Here is a 23,305-nt window from a genome sequence, read left to right as displayed (position 1 = left end):
TCCCCATTCGGAAATCCCTTCCCCATGAGCTATAGAAAACCATGTCTTCCTCACATCCAATGCTGACCTCTCAAACCCTGCCTTAGGGGGAGGCAGCCTATTTATGCTGATAAAAACAAACAGACAAACAAAAGCTTGCTTTAATTAATTACTTGCTTTAGTTAATTTGGCCATGATAATTTGGGTCTGTGGTCCTCCTCCTTCCATCTTTGGCATTAACAGATGTAAGATCTATGTAAGAAAATACCAGCTCAACGGCCAGTGATACAATTCCGTGGAAGAGCCCTTGTGTAGCATGCAAGAGGCCCCAGCTAAAGTCCCTACCCAGTACTGCAAAGACAAACAGAGCTCAGGCGCTGGGGGCACAGCTCAGCTAAGTGCTTGCTTAGTGAGCTCAAGGTCCCATGTTAGATTCCCAGCACCACAAAGGATAAGGTGGGGTGTGTGTGTGTGTGTGTGTGTGTGTGTGTGTGTGTGTGCGCGCGAGCGTGAACGCTGTGTTAGGTTGGTGTTCGACAACTATAACCTCGAAGGCGATAATGAGGAGTGGAGGGGCCTGCGACAAAAGGCTGCACGGCCCAGGTCAGATGAGCGGCTGCAATGGAGCTTAGAGTGATGCCGTGCGAGAATGCAGGCTTACACTGTGAAGCAGACGCTTTCTCCAAGAAAAGCCAGAAGTGAGAATTTCATGTGCTGTCATAACGTTTTTTTAGTTATTTAGTTTTAGCTAGTGTCAGGTCCAAAAGAAGCTTGGAACAAATGGCTAACTGTGGTGGCGATTAGCATACCAAAGCGAACGCCCGCCTCCAAGCCGACTCCGTGCTGGTGTATACCAGCTCCTTTCCCTCACATAGGTCCCTGCCATTTCGGCCATGCTCTCTTGGCCACCTCTCTCTTGCCTCTCTCTCTCTCTCTCTCTCTCTCTCTCTCTCTCTCTCTCTCTCTCTCTCTCTCTCGGTCCTTTCTTTTGTCTTCCTCTCTGGCTACCCCCCACCCCCACCCCTCATACCCCTCATGGCCATGTACAGTCCACTGTTTCTCTCCCTGCTCTGCACTCTTCAGATGCCGCTGTCTGTACTGTCCCTCATACCTACAATAAAAACCTTCCTCTCAACTGTACCTTGGAGCCGCCATGTCCTTACTTTACAGACAGCTCGTTATTTGTTTTTGCAGCGTTGGAAGGGAGCCCATAGCCCCTTGCACAGCAAATGTACACAATGTTGAGAACTAATTGAGCATTCTCAGCTCAGGAATTTGACAACTAATTAAAGAACTTTTGGGGGTTTAGAGTGTAGCTCAGTGGTAGAACACTTACTTGCCTAACATGAGTGAGGCTCTGGGTTTGATTCCCAACACACACACAAACACACACACACACACACACACACACACACAATTTGAAAACAGAAGGTGGCTAGTTTTAAACTTTTGTCCTGTATGGAGAAGCACTGTGTCTCTAGTTGGGGTGGTTTGCCTGTTATTGCCACAAAATTATCTGAGATTTATTCCGTGGCTTTAAAGCTAGCCTGCCCTTTCCAGGAGTCAAATGAACTTTACTTTCGAGGTCATAGTGAAACGACAGAAAGGATTCCTACAGGGTGCCCTCTGTTCTTAAAGAACGACCAGAATTTAGGAGGGCCATACATCTCAAGCCCATTCCAGGTTCGCTGTGGCCTCACCGGCTTAGGGACCGGGTGGCAGGCCCCGTCATCAGGGAGGCAGAAGACTGGCTTGCAGCGCCCTCTGGTGGTCTTGAGTCTCCCTGCTGGTGGAGGACTTGAGCGGGAGAGCCCCCTCACCCCCAACAAATTCCCAGCCAAGGCGTCTGTGAAGCAGCTTACAACCATCAGTAACTCCATTTCCTAGGGATCCAAGGCCTCTTCTGACTCCCACGGGCTCCTGCTCTCACGTGATGCATTTACATCACACACATACACAGAAAATTAAATAAATGTGTTTTTAAAGTACAGTAAGCTGAGTGTGGTGGCTCAAGTCCTTATTGTCAGCACTTGGGAGGCAGAGGCAGGCGGATCCCCATGAGTTTGAGGCCAGCCTGGATTATACAGTGAGCTCTGGGCCAGAAAGAGCTGGACAGTGAGACCCGGTCTCAAAAAATAAAAACAAAGAATGCATATGACTGAAATGAATCTTCCCTATTACTTTGCCCCTTTACCAAAGGCGGCTACTTGAGAATGTAGTTTCACCTGTGCCTTGCCATAGATTTCTTCTATCCTCCCTTCCCCCAGTTCCTGTGTGGCCCGGCTCTGGGTGGGCTGAAGGGAGACACCCTCTTGTCAGGAACAAGGAGCTGAGGTGGCTGCCCCACATCTAGGAGTTCTGGAGCAGGCGGTCCACAGGGATTGTAGGTCACGGTGAAGTTAGTGTGCAATAAGAGTAACGGGGCGAGCCACGACCAATTTAAAGACCCCCTTAACTGGTAAGGGAGAGAAAGAACTTGGAGCTAAGAGACAGACCCAGTTTCTGCTACCAGACCTCAAAACGAGGGCTTGGTCAGGTGACTAAGCAGGGTGCTCTAAGCCCGGCTGGACGTTCTGGGCAAGAGTCATGGCTAGAGAGCCCAGGAAGAAAGGTAGGTGGGGGGTTCTCATCCTTACCAAGACCACAGCTCCTCCTAGGACGCGATGGCCCAACAGCCTGTTCTCCCCTCCCACTCTCACCCCTGTGTACTTCCTGTGACCCTGTGAACCACAGCATCTTCCCACAGGCAGCCAAGCTCTTCTCCCAGTTAGCAGGCCTGGGTGTAAAGCTAGCAGAAGACTTTTGTGCTCAAGGTTGAAGGCAGATAAGGATGTGCGTAGGTTCCTGGCGGTCCAGTACCACCACCCTCCACTGCCCTGACACCAAGGTTGTGCAAGTGGCAGGCTGTCCTGGCCAAATTCCACCTCTGTCCCAACGTTTGATCCGCTAACTCACAAAAACAGGTCAGAGTGCTCGTGTGCAGCCCTCAATAAAGCTGGATTCCTCCACTCACAGTGTTTACCATGCAAACAGGACAAAGTCCAAGCTACCTGTCCCTGTGAGGCAAACCCTCTACCTAGTCACTGCCTCCCTCTGCCCCCAGACAGGGTTTCACTGTGTAGCCCTGGCTGTCCTGGAACTCACTCTGTAGACCAGGGTGGACTCGAACTCAGAGATCTATCTGCCTCTGCCGCTCTGAGTGCTGGGATTACAGGCGTGCGCCACTACACCCACTGTCACTGGCATTTTAAAGCACACACTCCCTTCACATCTCCAGTGGCCAATGGTTGTTACACTCCTTGCATCTACCAGAAAAAGAGGGGCTCACTGGCATTGCAGGCCCAGGGGCCCCCACATTTGATTCCTTTACAGTTTGACAAGTCAGGAGCTCCCTGGAGGCAAACACTTGAGCAGGAGAGGAACTATGACACATGTTTTACACAGGTTTGAAAGTCAGTGAAGGCCTGGCTTGGCTCTGGTTAAATGAATACATACCATATACGCCCACGCCCTCTATTGTGTATCAAATCACATGCTATCTTTAAATTTAAAAAAAAATCTCCTTTTAAATATTTACTTCTGGTACTGTGAAATGGCTCTGTAGGTAAAGGTATTTGCTACCAAACCAGATGACCTAAGTTTGATCCCCTAGGTCCGCATGGTGAGAGGAAAAAACTGACTCCTACAGGTTGTCCTGACTTTTATACACGTGCTGTAGCATGTGAGTACCCTCTATAAGTAAAATGTAAAAATAAACAAACAAATCTACTAACAACCTGCTTCTGCTTCCTGGCTAGGCTATGCTGTTTCCGGTTCCAGTGGAGAAATCACCTGGGCCTGGGGGACTTTTGGGGGGAAATTTCATTTGCTCAGACTCCCTCCTCCCCAGGTCCTGTGAGGACGGTGTTGGAGAAGAAAAGAAAGACCCATTCTGCTTCTATTAGATACCAGTGAGGCACTGTCTAGTTTATTAGACATGAGGAACCAGCATTCAAGTCAAAAGCAGGGGAACTGCTATTACACTACGGGTTAGAACCCCAGGAGCCAGACTGGGACCTCACTGGCAGCTCCTCACACAGCTCCCAGGGACTCCTGGCTTCCTTTGGGTCTCCAGTCTCCCTCAGGCCACTCCAACCTTCACGCCTTCCTAAAGTCCTCTGCAGGGGCCCCACAAGAGCATTCTTCATGACACCCAGTCTTTGTGTCTGCTGGGAGGAGAGTGCTGTGGGCATGGCGTTCCAAGTGAGGGCTGGAGAGGAACCGCCACAGACTGGAGCGGAAGGTACATACTCCCTCGCCCAGGGAACTATGTTGACTGAAATGTGCAGTTTCAAACATGGGTAACAAACACAGAAGATTTTAGCCCTTGTAACTTCGGTCTTAGACGAATCCCCACTTAAATTTCTAGCCCTTCCTTAATCAAATAACAAAACTCCAATTGAGTGAATACACAGGATTGCATAGGTCAATATTGTAACAAAAAAATAACAGCTTCAAATATACCACTCTCCCCATTTAAAAGCAAAACCAGGTCTAACTGATAATTCAAAATTCTTTTTTTCTTTTTTTTTTTTTTAAAGACAGGGTCTTATGTAGTCCAGGCTAGCCTACAATTCACACTGTAACTGAGGGTAAATTTGAACCTCTGCTCTTCTCATCCTTACCTCTCAAGTACTGGGATTACAGGCATAGGCAACTCGTCCAGTTAATGCAGTGGTGGGCATCAAACTAGCATGCTAGGTTATCCCTCTACTCACTGGACTATAACCCCCGCCTCCATTCATTCTTCAATAAAAAATGCCGGCTGGGACTATTTCCCACGGGACCAGCGTGCGTTATTAAAATGATGCTGCATCCGCCTCACGCCAGAAAGATGCTAACCCTCTGCACTCCACATTCTCTCTCCATGAGGATAGGATCAGGCCATGGATCACCAAGAGGAAATGGAGGCGCAGAACAGGGAGGGTCCTCTGCCTTGGTACTGGCACAGAAAGAGTGGAAATTATGATGCACAGGTAGGCAGTTCCTCGCAGGGAGCTACACAAAGCAAGCACAACTGGGTACCTGGAGAGGGGATCACAGATGAACACGCGGGTCTATCCACTTCACTCTGACAGTGCTTTTATCACCTTAGGGAAAACCATTAGGGGCCTTTGTCCTTCCAAACACTGATTTCTCCAGGGGCAGGCAGGAGCAGCAGAGGCAATCCCTGGTTGCCTCTGCATGAACAGATAGCCCGGGAGGCTCCATGGAGGACATTTAACCACTCTGTAACTCACAGACTCAGAGGGAAGGAAGATCCTAGAAGCTCCAGGATTCTTGGGCGAGGACCTGAGATCTAGTACAAGTCAGAGGGTCTGAGCGCCCCAACACCCTGGCTTTCCCTGCCCTTGCTGCTATAGCCAGCTCCCAGCAAACTTTTCCTCAAAGGGTTTGGCACAGTAATCAGTGTCAACATGAGGAAGACAGAGGCCTGTTTTTTTCTCACAGCATGCAAGGTGCTTTTGGTCCTGGCCTTGCAACACACAAACCATCTTGGCTCTGGCCTCACAGGCTGCCTCATGGTAACAGTCAGGTCTTTATTTTGGCTTGTTCTGGGAGCCAATGTCCCAAGAAACCTAAGGGGATCTCTTCCCAGAATGACAGGGAGACGGGATTGGTCCTTCTGTTTCTCAAAACTGTAACAATCGGTATTCTGAGTAAACCAATTATTTGTGGTTAGTCCATCCTACACACCGTGAGATGCCCTCTTATTGCTCCCACACAAGTTTCCAGTGTTGCCCAGAGGTGCAGTGTGGCCCCTGAGAGAAAGCCACTAGGCTGGCAGCCCCTTCAATCACTTGGGAAACAAGCCCCAGAAAGACTGAGTGGCGTGTCTGCAAAGTGGTTACAGGGTCTCCTTGGCTCAGAGAAATGAAGGCACAGAGAGACAAGATCACCATAATCACAGAGTGAAAAAATCACCAAGTGTGAAGGAGGTCCCACAGGTCTTGTTGCCTGGCTGGCAAGTGAAGGCAGCTGCCCCCAAGCTTGTGGGGTCTTTATAGTCAGTCACCTTCAGCTGGGGTCAACACGGTGACATGGAGACTCACTGAGAAGGGCCAGACCCCAGTGTGCAGGTTAGGGCCAGTCCAGGGGTCCAGCCTTCATCTTGTGTCCTCCAAGGGCTCGGGTGGCATGTGGACGACTCCATCCTGGGCTCTAGATCCACTTCCACGCTCTTCACAGTCTCCGTTGGGAAATATGGCTGTCAGTGCAAGCTTCTCGTCTGAGACCCGGAGGTGTTCTGGAACATTCGACAGTGAAAAGATCAAGTTTGTGAGTCAACACTGAAGCACTCAGGTAAAAGTTCTTGCCACCACGCAAGCCCAACAACCTGAGTTTGGTTCCCGGAACACATATGGTGGAAGGAGAGACAAACTCCCTCAAACTGTCCCCTGACCTCCATGTGCACACCGAGGTGTGTACACATCAGAGATTCAAAAGCCAAGCAAAATATAGGTCTAAAACATTTTTTAAAAAGGACACACGCCCTTTGAGCCCAGCAAGCCCAGGTTTAGGCATTTCTGCAAGGGCATACTTGGGCGTGATCACTGAACTCCTGCCGCCTTCTCGTTACCAATCTGAGGATGAAACCAGTTCAAGATGGGCCTGTGGAGAAGGGGGAGTCCCAGGTCCTCGAGGGGTCCGTGGCTCCTGGGTTGATGCTGACCAACTCTGCAGCCAGCTCCACTCTTTTTATGGGAGATAATGAGTTTCCTCACAACTTATGCTGGCTGAGTCCTGGCTGCCTCACCAGCAGCTGAAAGTGTTGCAACTCATCCTCAGTCAGCCTTCAGAGAAGGCACAAACTATGGTTTTTCTATATGCATGAAGACTGGGGTTGGGGCCGGGTGGTGGTGGTGCACACCTTTAATCCAGCACTCAGGAGGCAGAGGCAGGAAGATCTCTGAGTTTGAGGCCAGCCTGGTTTACAGAGTGTCAGGCGAGCCAGGCCTATATAGAGACTTGAAAAACAAAAATAAACAGAGAGTGAGAGAGAGCGAGAGCACTTGGGATGTAGCTCAGTCGGTAGAGTGGTTGCCTAGCATTCAAAAGTCCCAGGTTCAGTTCCCAGCACCACATAAAGTAGGTGCGATGGTGCCTGTGCTCGGGAGATGAAGGCGAGAAGGTCAAGGTCATACTGGAAACATTGCGAATTCAAGGCCAACCTAGAATATATGAAACTCTATCTCAAAAACAAAACGTGTAAAATTGCCAAGGCATAGCTAAATAATATTATAAAACCAAAACCAAATAAAACAATAAAATGTTGTGCATGCAGCTCAGAGAATCACAACAAAGGAGTTTTGTTTTGTTGAAAATAAAAGACATTGTATAAAATTCTATAAAACTACTCACACACAGAGGGAAGAAGGAGAGAGAGAGAATTAGGAACCCAGAATACATTCTGGATTGCATTAACGTTTGTTTCCTGATTATGATATTGCACTACAGTTTTGGTTTTTACTATAATTTTTTGAGCTATAATCATTGGGGAAACTGGGCAGAGCAGACACTGGATCTCTCCATGCTGTTTTAAATTTTATGTTCATCTACAGTTATCTTTAAAAAGATGCTGATACAACAATTTCTTTAGGAAGAAGACAGTCACAATCTGCTATTGCTGAAGAAAATATTCCAAAACAACACATGCATGTACATGAGTATATCTTATATTTATCATGTGTGTTATAAATGTGTGTATAGACACTTCTCTGTATCCATGAGTTTCTCATCCAGAATCAATGAACTTTGGATCATATGTATTTGAAAAAAATTTTTGGTCTGTACTGAACAAGAGAGATATTTTTCTAGTCACTATAGCCCAGTATAATGGGTGCTAGAGAGATGGCTCAGCAGCTAAAAGTACTTGCTACTATTGCAGAGGATTGGGTTCAGTTCCCAGGACCCAGATGGTAGCTGGCACACAACCATCAGCAACTACAGTTCCAGGGGATCTGACGCCCTCTTCTGGCCTACTTGAGCACTGCACATACATGGTGCACATACACACATGGAGGCAAAACACTTACATAATAAAAATAAATACATCTATAAAAAATTTAAATACAGCATAAAAATTACTCTCACATTACTCACACTGTATTGAGGATTATAAATAATTCAGAGATGAATAAAATGTACAGGAGGATTGCACAGATTATAAATACGGACTGTGCTTTGTTTTCTTGTGTGTGGTGTATGTGCAGGTGTGCATGTCTTTGCATGTATGTGGATGCCCTTGTGTGAGTGCCAGTGCAGGCATGCTTGTGTGTGTGTGTGTGTGTGTGTGTGTGTGTGTGTGCGTATGTTTTCTTCTCTGAGGTTGATGTCAAGGATCTGCCTACACTGCTTTTCCACCTTATTCATCAAAGCAAGGTCTCTCTATCAAGTCCAGAGCTTGCAGGTATGGCCGGTCTTGCTAGCTTCCCTGCTCTGTGGTCCCTCTGTTTTCTCCCTCTGAGGCTGGGATGGCAGGCAGGCTGTCACACTGTCTTGGTATTTAGTGAGTTTCTGGGAGACCCACACTCCATCCTCATTCTTGCCTGGCAGTTGCTTTAACCGCTGAACCATCTTTCCAGCTCAGTTACTCTACTACTTTATATAAGGGTTTTGGGCATTTTTGTTTTTGGACACTTAATAAATGAATGTCATTTTATTTTTATTTATTTAGAGTGTGGAAATACTGCATAACATTGTGTGTGTGTGTGTGTGTGTGTGTGTGTGTGTGTGTAGGTCGGAGGACGACTTGTGGATGTTAGTTCTCTCCTTCCACAGTATATCGATCCTGGGAAGAAGACTCAGGTCTTCAAGTCTTGGTGGCAAGCACCTTCACCCACTGAGAGATCCTACCAGCCCAGAGTATGTTCTTTTAAGCCATTGTTTGTAGCAATTTATTAGGCAGTGAAAGAAGGCTACAAGATCAGTGAATCGTCAGTTTTGAATAAGGGACACAATAAAAGCTCATTTTATACCACTGCTCATTGTCTGTCCCCTACCCTTTCCTCAACTCCACTGACCAGTGAGATGGCTCCACCGTGGAAACCTCCCCTAAGTGAGTTAGCTCCTTTCTAGTCTCACTGCCTTTGTGGGTCCAAGTAACCCAATATCCCTCCTGTGGTGCTGTGGTCCCCTCAGACTGGGACCTGCCTCTGATCTCTCTGTGTCTCCACAGGCTGACCATCTTTCCACTGTGTCTAAGACTCTGCACCTTTAAAGGGCATACCGGCTCCCATGTGGCCCAGCCTGGCACGCCAAGGCCTCCCGCTTCCAAGTACACCAGGCCCTGAGCACCCTTGAAGGCTCGTCCTTTTCTGAGTATGGTATTTTCTGGGAACTTTTGCTCAGGTAACTCTCTGAGCCTTCTTCCTATATCTGCCTATAGGAAGTCCTGTATCCCAGCTCAAATGCCACTAGCTCCTTAACATTCCATGGCTTCTCAGGGGATGCTGGCCTGCCCTCCCGCCCCCTGTCATGCATGTGGAATTTCTGTACTACAGTTTTCTTCATGTCTTCACCAGGCTGGAGGACTGCTGGGACAGGCACTCTGCCTGACCCACACTGAGCCCTGCTTGGAAGGACAGGCACCCTGATCACTCATGCTACTCTCAGGATGGACTCAGTGCTCCATGGGTGCCCATCTGCTGTCCCTTAAGGTCCCTGCATTCACTCAGATCCAGGCAACCAAAGTACTTACCTTGAGCTGGGCCTCGGGGGGAGGTGACATCTCGGCTCTTCCTCTGGCTCCAGGGACCCCAGGAAAAGCACGTCAGTAGGCCGGATCTTTCCCAGGCACCTTCTACTGGAAAGAGAGATCCTAAGTCCCCAAGACAACGGTCAGCTAGTAAGCGCTTCACCAGCGGAGAGATTTTCCTCAGCAACCCTAAGTCTCAACATTCTCCTGCCCTGGTTTCATCTGTCTGGTTATCCCACTTCAGCCTCACACATTTCTGTGTTCTGTGCACGTGCTGGGGAAACCACAGTGACACAATGACACGGAAGTAATCACAACTGCACACCACCAAAGAAAATACTCACAGAGCAGTAATTTCTCCTTCAGTTTTAGTTCAAACTCCCTCTTTCCTCCTCGTGTCCCAACCTCACCTCTTCATTCATCCAGTCGTTCACTTGTTTTTGAGACAGGGTCTCACTATGTAGCTTAGGATGGCCTTGAACTTTCCATCCCCCTGCCTCAACCTCCTAAATGCTGAAATTACAGGTATGCAACACCATGCCTTGCTTTAAACTATTTCTGAACACCAACAGATTAAATGCTGTTTTGTTTGTTTGTTTGAGACAGGGTCTCCTTGTGTAGGCCTGGCTGGCTGGCCTGGAACTCACTATGTAGCCAGGCTGGCTTCAGACTCACAGAGAGATCTGTCTGCCTCTGCCTCCCGAGTACCGGGACTAAAGGCATGGGTGACTATGCCTGACCTCCATAAAACATTGCAAAAGCTGCAAGGAAATGGATGCACAAAGAGTTATAATTAATTCAAGACCCTGACTCATTAGTAAAAGTTTTTGTTTTTCTCAGTGTGTTGTCATAAAAGCCGGCAAGAGTTTAATATACAGAAGATGAGGCCTCTGCAAAGGCCCTGTTTTCCAGAGTGTCAGTGTTTATTTCAAAGCAAGGAGCTGGTCATCCATCTTGGGTGTCAGGCAGGGAGTTAGCCAATGGAAGGACTAGCGTGGGGAAACTAAGAAGGGAACAGTGACAAAACCATTTGGTCACTGCTCAGAGAACCAAGGCCAAAGCTTCTGAAATTTCACTAGTGAATTCACAAACAGGAGCGAGTGTGCAAGTTTCTCAGAAGGTTCCCTGAAGCAGGAAGTCCAGTTTTGAATGGAAGGGTGGGGCTAGCTAGAGAAAGGGCTTTCCAGGCCCGGGCCACAGCCATGCGCACAAAACCGTGGCCAGAGTTAAGTGTGAGGAAACTGAGGGCTTAGAGAAGGAAGGCTTAAAGAATTTTCTAGGTCCCGGCTCATTAGTCTAGGGGGAATTTGTGTGAATTCCCTTCTTTCCGCCAGGGCCAGGTAAGGAACCGGCTGAGCTGATTTTATCAGAACAGGGGTACGTGCATATGGGGTACTTATTTCCCTCAACTTTCAGGATCCTGGAGGTTGTTCAGCCTCCACAGAGGGGAAACTGGCCGGAGGCTAAGGGAGCCTCCAGGGAGAAATACGTTTCCCAAGCTGCCAGGTGCAAAGTGTGACATTTATAAAATCAGATAATGTCTTCCTGCTGCAAAAAGGTCTGACGTCTCCCAGTGCTGGCTGACGCCCGTTTGCAGATGCCCCGAACACCGGACACAGCCAGCCACTCCTTAGCTCAGAAGCTTACTGCGGTAAACAGTCAAAGGGAAGGCCGTTGAGCAAAGATCTCCCAGGGTCTGACCCAGCTCCACTTAAGGCCCACTTTTAATTCCAGTATTTTGCACAATTTCTGCAAAACCTGCTAGCCTGGGTCGCCTGACCCTTCTGTGACGGGGGCCGTCCCAGGCCGGGAGAAGCTCCCACACCCCTTTCTCTACTTCAGGAGGGTGGGAGGGAAGAGGTGGCCCGTCACACTTGGCACCTGGCGGAGGCAGCCGGCGGTCCGTGGCTACCAGAAATCACTGAGGTCATCATGGTCTTGGTCCCTGACCCCTATTCTGTCCGTGTCTCTGCCAGGAACTGCATCCGCCTTCCACCCTTTCACACTGAGCCTCCGGTGCTGCCCACTCCCCACCCCCCCAAAGCTCCCGCAGCAACTTCACTCGCACAGTGTCCTAAAGCTCCAGTCACCGCCTCCTCCGCTCCGTTTCCACCATCCCCATCCCCCACGCACACTAATCCAAACCTTTTGCACCCCCAGGAGCCATTTCCATCTTCTTTCCCTAAGCTCAGTCTCCGACTCCTACATCACCCCCCCACCCAGCAGTTCAATCCTACTTCATACCCACGTCCTCACCAGTTGTACCCCTCAGGTCCTCTGCCCCCCCCATGTCACGTGCAATCGGGAACTGGCCTGAACGACTCCACTCCTGCTCACTTTAGGCTGAGAGGCCTCGTGCTGGGGACCTCCCTGCTCCGGGCCTCAGTTTACCTCGGTGCACAGCAGAGCTGGGTGGCCTAGAGGGGGGTCAACCGGTCTACCGGGTCTGAAGGTTTCCCCGGACGCCCACACCCGTGCGGAGCCCGACCCCGCTCGAGCCGCCTCACCTGGTCGCCCCGGCCCGGCGGCGTGCAGGGCCCTGCAGGCCGCCTCCTGGACCGCCAGGCTGGAGGCCGGGCGGCCGGGACTGAAGGCGGCAGCCTGCACCGGGCCCCCGACCTGGCGGCCGAACACGGCGCGCAGCAGCGCCTCGAGCAGCCGCAGCCCGGGCGCCGCCGCGTCCTCGGCTCCCGCGTCTGTCACCAGGACCCCTACGAGCGCGGCGCCCTCCCGCCTCCGGCCGCGCACGTCCCGCAGCATCTCCCGCAGGCGGCGCCGCGGCTCCCGGGCGGCCAGCGACCCCGCGCGGCACAGCACGAAGACGAGCCGCGAGCGGATGGCGCGCGCCGCCCTCGCCCCCGGGGCCCGGGGCGGCTCGGCGGCCGCCGCGGGGGCCTCGCCCTCGGCCTCCGCGCAGCCCGACCCGCCCGGCGCGGGCTCGGGAGGGAACACGGCGCCCGCGAAGTCCCGCAGCAGCGCTCGGCTCTGCTCTCGCTCCCACAGCTCGCCCACCAGCAGCACCTGCCCGCGGCCGCCCGCCGCCTCCACCAGCGCCTGGAAGGGCGGCTCGGCCGGGCTCGCGGGCCGCGGGGCCAGCGCCTCCAGCTCGCTCTCCATGCTGGCAGCCGGCCTCCTGCACCGGACCCAGAGCTCCCCGGCCGCCTCTGCGGACACGCCCCCGAGGGCCGAGCCGCCCGGACCCCTGGTCCGCCGGCAGCGCCCTGAGCGCTAGCGTCTCAGCACACTGTCATTCACTCATTCATTTATTCAGACCCCCAGGGCATACTTACCCAGCACCTAGTAGGTGCGGGATCCTGGGGAGTGGAGGGTGAGTGGACCTGAACCTAACAATTGAACCCTGGAGCAGATCTATCTATCTATCTATCTATCTATCTATCTATCTATCTATCTAAGTATACTTGTTTTCATTTATTTTACATTTACAAGTAGTTTTGCTTGCACATATGTGCACCAGCATCTGGTCCAGAGGAACTGAAGTTGTAGATGGTTTTGAGCAACTATATGGGTCCTGGGAAATCAACCCAGGTCCTCTGCAAAAGCAGTCAGCGCTCCAAATCGTTGTACCATCTCTCTAGTCTCAGGTTTGTTTGTGTTTTCCTTTTTTGAAATTTTCTTTCTTTTTTCTTTTCTTTTTTCCTTCTTTCCTGAGATGCTATCACACCATCCTAACCTAGAATCCGGAGATCCTCTAGTCTCAGTTTGGGATTACATGCCGGTATGGCCATGCCTAGCTTCTGGAGCCGGTATTTATTTTGGAGGAGTCCCACAGGACTTGGGGTCAGGGTGTAAGCTTTGGAGCCAAGGTAGAGCAGAAGAGTGGGTGCGGACAGCAGAGAGAAAGGAAGCCTGGCGTCCTAGTTTCATCTTTGTTGCTGTGATGAAAACACCCTAACCACAAACAACTTAGGGAGGAGAAGGAGCTCCCAGCTCCTGGCTGCAGCCCATCTCGGCGGGAAGGTTGCAGAGTTAGGGGCTCCAGACAGCCGGCAACGTCACCCACAGTCAAGGCGGAGAGAAGGGAACAGTCTTTTGTCAGTTAAGGTACCGCCATCCCCCAGACTTGCTCACGAGACCTAGACAGTCCCTTCTGAGATTCATTTTCCACGTGATTCTCGATTGTGTTGCTGACAATTAGAATTAACACCACACAGGGCATACCTCTACCCAGCTTCCTCTCTCTCTCTCTCTCTCTTTCTCTCTCTCTCTCTCTCTCTCTCTCTCTCTCTCTCTCTCTCTCTCTCTGTCTCCAGACAAGGTTTCTCTGTGTAGCCTTGGCTACCTGGACTCGCTTTGTAGACCAGGCTGGGTCCAACTCACAGGGATCTGCCCACCACTGCCTCCCTGAGCCAGCTTCCCTTTTGGTTACCATTTCCACAAATACTCGTTGAATCTGGGCACCGTCTGATGTAATATGGAGCATGGGTCAGAACCTAGAGCAGTGGTTCTCAACCTGTGGGTCGTGACCCCTTTGGGGTCACCCTATGCTTTCACAGGGTTGCCTAACACCACCACCAAACACAGATATTTACATAACAATTCATAACAGTAAAAAGATTACAGTTATGAAATAGCAATGAAACTAATTTTATGTTTGGGGGTCATTACAACGTGAGGAACTGAATTAAAGGGTCACAATGCAGGGTCCCAATGCAGGAAGGTTGAGAACCACTGATCTAGAGTTACGTTCTGGTGCTGAGGTGCATGTGTAAGTGTGTATGTGTGCACCTATCTGTGTCTATGTGTCTGCCTGTCTAAAAACCAGGTTAGAAGCAGGAACACATTCCCTACCATCCACATGGACCGGGACAGCTTTGTCCAAAGGAATATTCTGTGAAATGTTTTTCCTGCCTTGTGCAAATGCAGTTGCCCCAAGGCACATGTGGCTATTATTGTGTCCTGGAGAGGAGCTGGTGCAAAAGGCGTTTACATACTATTTAATATCAGATTTAAATTCAAATAGCCTTTGGGGCTGGTATCTAACCTCTTTATTTCTCCTTCCATTCACTACATAGTAATTGGCCCAAAGGCTGTTGGTGCAGAGACATTTTAACACCCAGCCCTGGATTCATCACAAAACCCCAATCCTCTTTTTAAAATACATTGTTCCCTGCCCTATATAATTAGCTCCACCACCATGGAAGGTTTTGCTCTTCCATAAAAATGAATCTTGGGTACCTACTGTATGCATGAAGCAAAGATGTCCAAGATGCAGCTCTTCCCTAAGTCTCCGGGTCTAATAGTTGTTATACCAGTATTTGGAGGAAGGTGTCCTATTGGTTATCTGGTTCTCATTAATGGGACTTTTGTCTTTACAGATGGACTCTTTCATTTTTCTGGAAGGATGCTGTGACGTTGAAGGCAGAGGTTGGGACCTGGGTGGAAAAAGCCCTCTGTTTAGAGATGGATGCAGGGTGGGGCTCCATCACCAGGTCAGTGATGCCGTTACTTCGCCTAGACAGAGACTGGGCATCTCTAGCTTTCACTGTGCCCAGTGCTGGGGAGCAGCTGTGAGTGGGCCATCTCACCGTCACAGAGATGACAGCTAGTGAGGGTGGGGCGTACACAAGACAGCCTCAGGTGGTGGTCGGTGTTGTGGGGGAAAAAAAGAAAAACCAATGTTTAGCTGACAAGATGAGTTGGCCGCCCTGGTCCTTTCTGAGTGCACAACCCTGACCACACCCCAGAATCAAAGGGCAAGTGGATATGCACCATGACAGATTAATATAAAAACAATGGAAGCCCCGACATGTCTTCTGCCCAGGGGACACTTCCTACCCTACCCCATTCCTGTCTCCACCTCCACCATGATACCTGGAGACAGAACAGAGCTATGCCATCCAGGAAAGGGATTAGAGACACAGAACAATGACACTGTATCCTCTCCTCTCACTGCACCTAGCTCACGCAAAGAACAGCAGCCAGGGAGAATGCTCACAAGACACTGAGGTGAGTTTCTGTAGATATAGGAGGGTGGCACATGGGGTGTGGCCAGAACCACATTATAAATCCGTAATGTCATTATACTGTGACATTATCAACTGAGCCTCCATTCCTTAAGTTTGTATCCAGGAGTGGTACAAGGCGAGGTGGGCTTTAGTCTCTTCTAGGTGTAACAGTGCTAGCCCAGGCAGGGGAAACATGAACTCACTGGAAACAAGAGTTAGCTCTCTCGTAGAGTCCAAAATAGAGTAGACTTACAGGGCATAGAACAACACTGTAACAGTGACACGTGCACGATGAAAGTATGTTTTGTCTGGTCGGTATTTGGAGGCATGCAATAACTGGCTAATAGAGAAGATCTCTTTTCCTAGATGTGTGGGGACTCAGTATTCAGAAAAGTGAGTATTCTCTCATCAAACCTCCAAAATGGCAGTCGAAGCTCCAGTCAGCACGTCTCTCTCTGAAGAGCTTGATTGTTGTGCTGCAGAAAGAACAAAAACCAAACACTCCATTAAGAGAATAGGGGTTTGGTGGTATAATTCGGTGGTAGAGTACCAGGCACGCACGAAGTCCTGAGGACCAGAAGATGAGTATAGGAGCACTCAACGGCAGTATGCTGTTCTTACGGTTAATCTTCATTGTCAGCTTGACCAGATTATAAATCCCCTAGGAGACACACCTCTGGGCATGTCTGTAAGGTGTGTCCAAAGAGGTTTAAGTAAGTAAAGGACTATCCTGAATGTGGGTGCCTGTACACACACAGACACACACACAGACACACACACAGACACACACACACACACACACACACACACACGGGCTGAGCTCCCAGACTGGATAAAAAGGGAAAAGAAGACGTGGAGCTGAGCACCAGTAATTGTTTCAATTGTTTCTTTGCTTCCTCCCTGGAAGCAACGTGATGTGCTGCCTCAGGCTCCTGCCACCACACCACAGCAGTGCTGCTCTTACTGTCATGCCTTTCCAGGTGTGAAGGACAACACCCCAAGATGTGATCCAAAACAAATGTTTTCTTTTTTAAGTTGCTTATGTCATATAGTTTGTCATGGCAACTAGAAAAACAACTAACATGGAACATGCCACTCAAAAGGGCTGTTTCTGTGATAAACGTGACCATGTGGTTTGTCGATTACTGGGATTGATTTTTTTGGAGGTAGACAGTAAAGATTGGACTCAAGAAGTCCAGGGGGGAGCAAGAAGTCAGTCAGGAGCCAGACAAGGGGCTGTTCATGTGCTATACTGTGAAAGAACATGACTGCATTCTTCCCGTGCCCTGAGAACTTGTATGTGAGGCTTAATTCAAAGGTAATGGACTCATTTGTTTGACAGAGAGTATTTTAAGACAATATAACATTCAAACTGAGGCATAGTTAGTGAGCACGGGTCTTCACACAGTTTACAGTGAGAAAGAGCAGCAAGTGGAGAGGGAGATATGAAAGATGTGCCATTTGGTGAAATATGTGCCATTTGGTGAGATAGGAATGTGAATGAGTTTTTAAGCTGCAGGTGAGAAGGGCACAGAGAAAGTAGCTATAATTGTTGGAGAGCTTAACAGGACTAAGAAGAAACTTGCTGTTCACACTGGGATAGAAGGAAAGTACCTTAATTCTGCCTATCAAAGATTCTAAATGTGTGCTGGAGAGATAACTCAGCAGTTAAGAGCACTGGCTGTTCTTTCAAAGGTCTTTAGTGAAATTCCTAGCATGGGCATGCAACTCACAACCTAACTGTAGTCCCATGGGATCTGATGGCCTCCTCTGGCTACAGACATACATGCAAACAAAACAGATAGATAAAGAAGTAAGTCTTTTAAAAAAAGATACTAACTTGTGAAAATGCAAATTCAATGCTTGGAAATGTCACTCCTATGGTTGGCTACCAGCTTGGCTGCCAAGGTGCCCAGAGGGCACTATAGCTGTGGTAGAAGGGGAATAGACTACCTCTCATTGTAGCATCAGACCTTGGCATAGTCATCCATGTGGTGCTGGTTTTACAGGCCTGGAAAAAGCAAGAGTTACAGAAAGACGTGAAGCTGGGCAATGTGTGGCAGGGTCATATTCCCTTCAAGGAGACCCCCGAGAGGTCATTTCGTAGAGCTGTGAAGGTGAACCTTGCCTGCAAGGGGAAAGCCACTTTGGAGATGCCAGCTGCAAGCAGAGAGGCGAACAGTGGAGCCTCGGGGAGGCTGTGTGTGCTACGGTCACAGAACTGGTGAGGTGGGGCCACCCATGGCCGCAGGAGCCCAGATGACGTTATGAAGAGCCCCACATTCAGGACACGAAGTGGGAGAACTTGGTGTTTTCCCTAGTGGGTTTCCCTTAAGCTTTGCCTGGTTTTTCTTTGCTTTGCCCCACCCCCCCTCTGGAATGGAAACATTCATTTTGTGTCACTGCATATTGGAAGTATATAATTTTTTTTTTATTTTTTATTTTTCAGGGCCTCACAGTTAAGAGGTTGTGTGAATAGACTCTGTACTTACACACTTTCGAATAATTCAGAGCTGACAAGACTACCGGGACTTTTGAAATGGGAATGGATGTGCTGATGTGCTTTATGTTACAAGGTAGCCATGTGTCTGCAAAGCCTGGGGGGAGGGGTGGCAGTGTGACATGTTTGGGTTGGGAAGGTGGTTCAGTGAGCAGAAGCCTTGCTTGCAGGCCTGGTGACCTGAGTTTTATCTTTAGATCCCATTAGGTGGCAGGGGACACCTCTGACCTCCACATGCATGAGGTAGTATGTACGTACCTGCATATACATGCTTGTACCTGCATGGGAACAGACAGACAGACAGACACATACACTCTAAATTCAATAACATTCACAAATAATGTGTCTAGTTATAAGACTGACAGGGATGGGCTTCTAGTGACTAATTCATTGTCAGCTGATCACCTAGGAGACATATCTGGGCATATCCATGAGAATGTTTCCAGAAAGATTTAATATAAAAAAGGCGCATCCTGAATGTGAGCGGCGCTGTCCTGTTGGCTGAGGTTCTATACTGAATGGAAAAGGAAAACCTTGCACCGAGAAAAAGAATTACATGTCAAAATGAAGCAGACCCAAAGTCTATACACCTGGACAAAATTCTGTACAGTTAGCAAAGCTGTTCGGAAGCTGTCGAGCACCATCTGGAATTTTACACCTCGGGCTTTTGGAGTGTGGAGACCATGTGACCAGTTGCCTCGTGTCCCTGCTGTTTTTCTCGCTACCAGGCTTTTCCTGTCACGATGGACTGTACTCTCAATATGTGAGCCAAAATAAACTCTTTAATCTTCAGGTTGCTTTTGCCAGTGCAACAAGAAAAGCAATTGAAGGCGCTGGCTAGGTTTTCACCAGCCTGACACACTCTAGGTTATCCGGGAAGAGGAACCTCCGTTAAGTAAATGTTTCCATCAGACTGACCTGCAGGCAAGTCTGTGGGGCATTCTCTTGGTTAATGATTAATATGGGAGGGTCCAGCTCACTGTGGGCAGTGCCAGCCCCCCAATGGTCCTGGATGGTATAAAAAACCAGGATGAGCAAGCCCCAAGGAGCAAGTCAGTAATCAGCACCTCTCCATGGCCTCTGCTTCAACTTCTGCCTCCAGTTCCTTCCCTTCTGCCTTGAGTTCCTTTCTGAAGAGATATAACAAATTCTTTTCTCTGAAAGCTGCTTTTGGTCGTGGCATTTATCACAGCAACGACATGCAGCAAGCTCAAGGGATGTAATCACCTGTCAGAACCTTGCAGTGCCCAGCCGTGCAAACACAGCTCCTTGGCTCTCTCTCCTGGCCTCTATTCTTTTCACGAGCTAGAATCGCTGACCCCTGCAAGGAGGAGAAAGGAGTGCCAGACTTCTTTGTTGTGGCGCTCACCTCATTCCTGGCTAGCACCCTGCTCTGCCTACCATTGCCACACATAGGGGAGGGGCTACGTGCATAGGTAGAGATTCCCGCCAGACGCCAGAGCACAAGCCTAAGGTGTCAACTTGGCCCTCGCTTCCCTCTTCGGCCTTCTTCTTCCTCTTCCTCTTTTTCTCTCTCTCTTCCCTTGAGGTAGAGGCCATGTGGGTGTTTCTCCTGTTTTTACATTAGCTCCTTAGCGTTTCTATCAGCCTCCCTCTTCCTCTGCGGCCTGGTCGGGGTGTGTACACAGAAGGCCTCGCACTTCTAGGACATTACCGCCTTGAAAGTGGGCGCATCGCCACCTGAGAGGACAGCAGCGCCTGGGGAGTCAGGTGAAGGGGAGTCAGGTGAACAGAGGTCACCTCCTTAAGGAGTGGGGGCAGATCACAGGTCACCTCTGCTAAGCCTGGGCCTCCTGAACTCTCCACTCTTCTCTCTCTCGGGCTCTCAATCCCAGGCAACAAATTCCAAACTTCCCAGAGGTGGGATTCGAGGTAGATCAGATAGAGAAGGGAATGTTACACAAAGGTTGGAGTCCAGGGCCAGTGAACTTATCTTTACCTGTGTTATTTACACAGCAAAGGTTCTGGTATGAAATTAACAGGGAATTACAAAGACCTTTAAAAACAAAAAACAGGCAGAGTGCCAAGAATCTTTCTTCTTCCTGGTCATCCACACCCTAGGAAGCAACATAAAACAAAGGTAGCTCTTCTTTCTGGGGTTCAATAGCTGTAATCAGAGATTGGGATTTCTGAAATCGTTTGCCCTTCTTGTCTACTTAAGCAGAATTTAAGTGGGGATCAAGCGGATCAAGGAAGAGCTTGTTTGGGAAACAAGGGGTGTAATTGTGACCCCTTTGCTTGGTGCCTCCTTCCTCTTCGTTACTTCCTCTCTTTCCGCCTGTTTTCACTTTCACTGTTTTTTCCTTTTCCACCATTTATTCTTTCTTCCCTTCCTCCCTGCCTCTCTCTGTCTCTCTGGGCTGTCTCTTTTGCCTGACATTGAGCTGTGGTCAGCGGGAGCTGGGAGCCTGGGAGCTTCCTGAGGAACAGAAACCAGAGAACCGACAGGACCTCATTCATAGAAGAAAGATTAAAAACCCTCTGGAATGGAATGTGGGCACACAGTGGCCAGCCCCAGGCTGTGCTCTGGCTGTTGCGTGGCCAGACAAGGCACTGGTATTGGAAGAGTTGCTTTCTTCATCTACTTGACGAGGGCTGGTTTCAGTCTGGCACCAGGAAAATGATTTCTACGCCAGCTGGCATTTATATAGAGGTAGTCATCTCAATTTTACTTGATGAAGGTGTGTTAAGAAGGCTGGAGGAGGGAGCTGGAGAGCTGGCTTAGCGGCTAAGAGCACTGGCAGTTCTTCCGAGGACTTAGGTTTTATACCCAGGTCTCCCAGGGCCGCTCACAACCATCTGAAACTCCAGTTCCAGGGGGATCTGATGCTCCCTTCTGTCCTCTGAAGGTAACAGACATGCCATAGCTGGCTGATATCCATGGGAACACTGCCCTTTTCTGAAGAGAAAGTGTGCAGTCATACACGCAGGAAAACACCCATACACACAAAACAAAAACCGAAACATAAAACAAAGCAAAACACAAAATGTTGTAAGACAGAGCCCTAACTCAAGGAAGCCTCTTCCTGGGCCCAGGATGACTTAATATACCAAGAGGAAGTGCAGGTGGGCCCCTGGCGTGTGCACACACCGCCTGAGGGAGGTGGAGGAGAAGATCCTATGTGCAGAGACACTCAGCATGCAACGACAGAGTAAGTCAGCACCTGCCATCCTCAAGTCCTGCCCACAACCCCACAGTGACCGCATGGGAATCTGTCACTATCTGACTCTCCAGCGATGTGTGCAGCTGACTTGTTAATTAGTGTCATAATCATCCCAAAGCCCCTTGATTTGGGGCTCTTTTGAAATCTAGTTGGCCTGATCAAGCAGGAGGTTGAGTGTAAGTTTCTATGGTCCAGACTTCCCAGGGAAATGGTGCTGGTCCAATGTGATCAGGCAACCATGGTCACAATGGACCAGCAGGTATAGTGGAGTTGCAGACATGAGTGACTGAAGAATTTTAGGAAGCTGCTGAGTCATCTTGAGTTGCTATGAGACCAGAGCTGTGACACTACATGCTGGGCACTGGCTTCCGAGCACTCAAAGCTCAAGGCGACATGCCTCTGTCTTTGAGAGCAGACAGTGTACATCACTGGCTTGTGTCTGGTTCTCCAGGATTAGAGATGGAAGCCGCTGGCTTTGAAAGCCCAGCTCCAAGCCTGTACTCCTCAGAGACACAGGGCTACCAAGGTAGTGGAATTAATCTTAGACTATTTGGATCCCCATGAGAATACTTTAAGAGAACCCTGATGACCTTGCCACTACATTGGAGACCACGCTCCCAACACATTAACCCTTGGAGGGAACATTTAAGACATCCAAACTACAGCAGGGACCAATCTAAATAAGGAAGGGTCAGTCCATACAGGCTGGTTGCTCAAATAGGCATTCCTACATTCTGTGGCTGCTCAAGCATGTGTGTGTGACTGGTGAAGAGTTAGAGAGCCAAACATCTTCCAGGACTGGAGAGATGGTGTAGGTGAGAAACAGATCTCTCAAAGACAGGAGGCAGTGGGGGCTGGGGAAGGTAGATAGGACAGGCAAGCTGGAGTGCAAAGGCATGGATGAACTAAAGATGTCTATTTTGGTTCCTAAAAAAAATACTGGAACTAACACCAAGAGGTTTAGTTAAAAAGCTAACAGAGGATGCTGGTGGTGGTGGCTGCTCACACCTTTAATCCCAGCACTTGGGAGGCAGAGACAGGAGGATCTTTTGTGTTCAAGGCCAGCCTGGTCTAGAGAGTGAGTTCCAGGACAGCCAGGGATACACAGAGAAACCCTGTCTCAAAAACCCAACAATCACAACAACAACAAATCATAAATAACACTGAAAAATATTTTTAATTGAATAGAAGTGAAAACATGGAGCTGGGTAGATTGCTCAGTAGTTAAGAGCACTTGATGTTCTTGCTGAGGATCAGGGTTTGGTTCCCATAGCCCACGTGGTGATTCAGTTCCAGAGGCTCTAATGGCCTAGGGACAGCTCCTCGGACACCATGCACATACATGGTGCTTGTACATACACACAGGCCAAACGCTCACACACATAAAATAAATCTAAAACTAAACAAATCTAAAATGAAATGAAAATAAAATACCAAAAGTTGTGGGATGCAATCAAATTAGTAACTTTCCCCTCCCTCCTCTCCTCCTAGTGCCTTCTCGTAACCTCCCCCTTTTCCCTGCCTGCCTCTCCCATCCACTTCTCCTCCGTTTCTCTTCAGAAAAGGGCAGTGTTCCCATGGATATCAGCCAGCTATGGCATATTAAACTGCAGTGAGACTAGGCACCTCCTCTCTTATTAAGGCTAGATGAGGCAACCCAGTTAGAGGAAAGGGTCCCGAAGGCAGGCAACAGACTCAGAGACAGCACCTGATCTCACTCTTAGGAGCCCCACAAGAAGACCAAGCTACCTAACTGTACCATATGTGCAGAGGGCCTCCACCAGTCCCATGACTGAACTGCCAATCAAGTAAAATAATTTTTTTTTTAAAAGACAGTCATGACTAATGGTTATTATGAGCCCCGTGGTTCTCACTCAGCCTTATGGAGTGAAAGAATACTGAAGCAGTTTTCTTATCTCTGTCCCACCAGTATTTTTCC

The 23,305-nt window shown here is 49.2% G+C and overlaps 1 protein-coding gene across 2 annotated transcripts; it reads right to left on the bottom strand.

Moving 5' to 3' along the window:
* Positions 1-3,914: 3,914 nt before the first annotated feature.
* On the bottom strand, positions 3,915-12,886 carry C15H2orf72 (chromosome 15 C2orf72 homolog). 2 transcript variants are annotated; one of them, XM_060368770.1, is made up of 3 exons: positions 12,223-12,886; positions 9,719-9,823; positions 3,915-6,265 (listed from the first exon to the last, which is right to left on the bottom strand). In XM_060368770.1, the coding sequence occupies exons 1-3, from the start codon at positions 12,830-12,832 to the stop codon at positions 6,126-6,128; spliced, it is 855 nt and encodes a 284-aa protein (XP_060224753.1). In that variant the 5' UTR covers positions 12,833-12,886; the 3' UTR covers positions 3,915-6,125. The 2 variants fall into 2 exon arrangements, with proteins under 2 accessions (XP_060224753.1, XP_021505411.1); XM_021649736.2 differs by having other exon boundaries at positions 9,719-9,820; positions 12,223-12,879.
* Between the last annotated feature and the right edge of the window lie 10,419 nt (positions 12,887-23,305).

This window comes from Meriones unguiculatus, chromosome 15, assembly GCF_030254825.1.
Source record: "Meriones unguiculatus strain TT.TT164.6M chromosome 15, Bangor_MerUng_6.1, whole genome shotgun sequence".
NCBI lineage: Eukaryota > Metazoa > Chordata > Mammalia > Rodentia > Muridae > Meriones > Meriones unguiculatus.
This window is presented reverse-complemented; position numbering and strand designations above follow the sequence as displayed.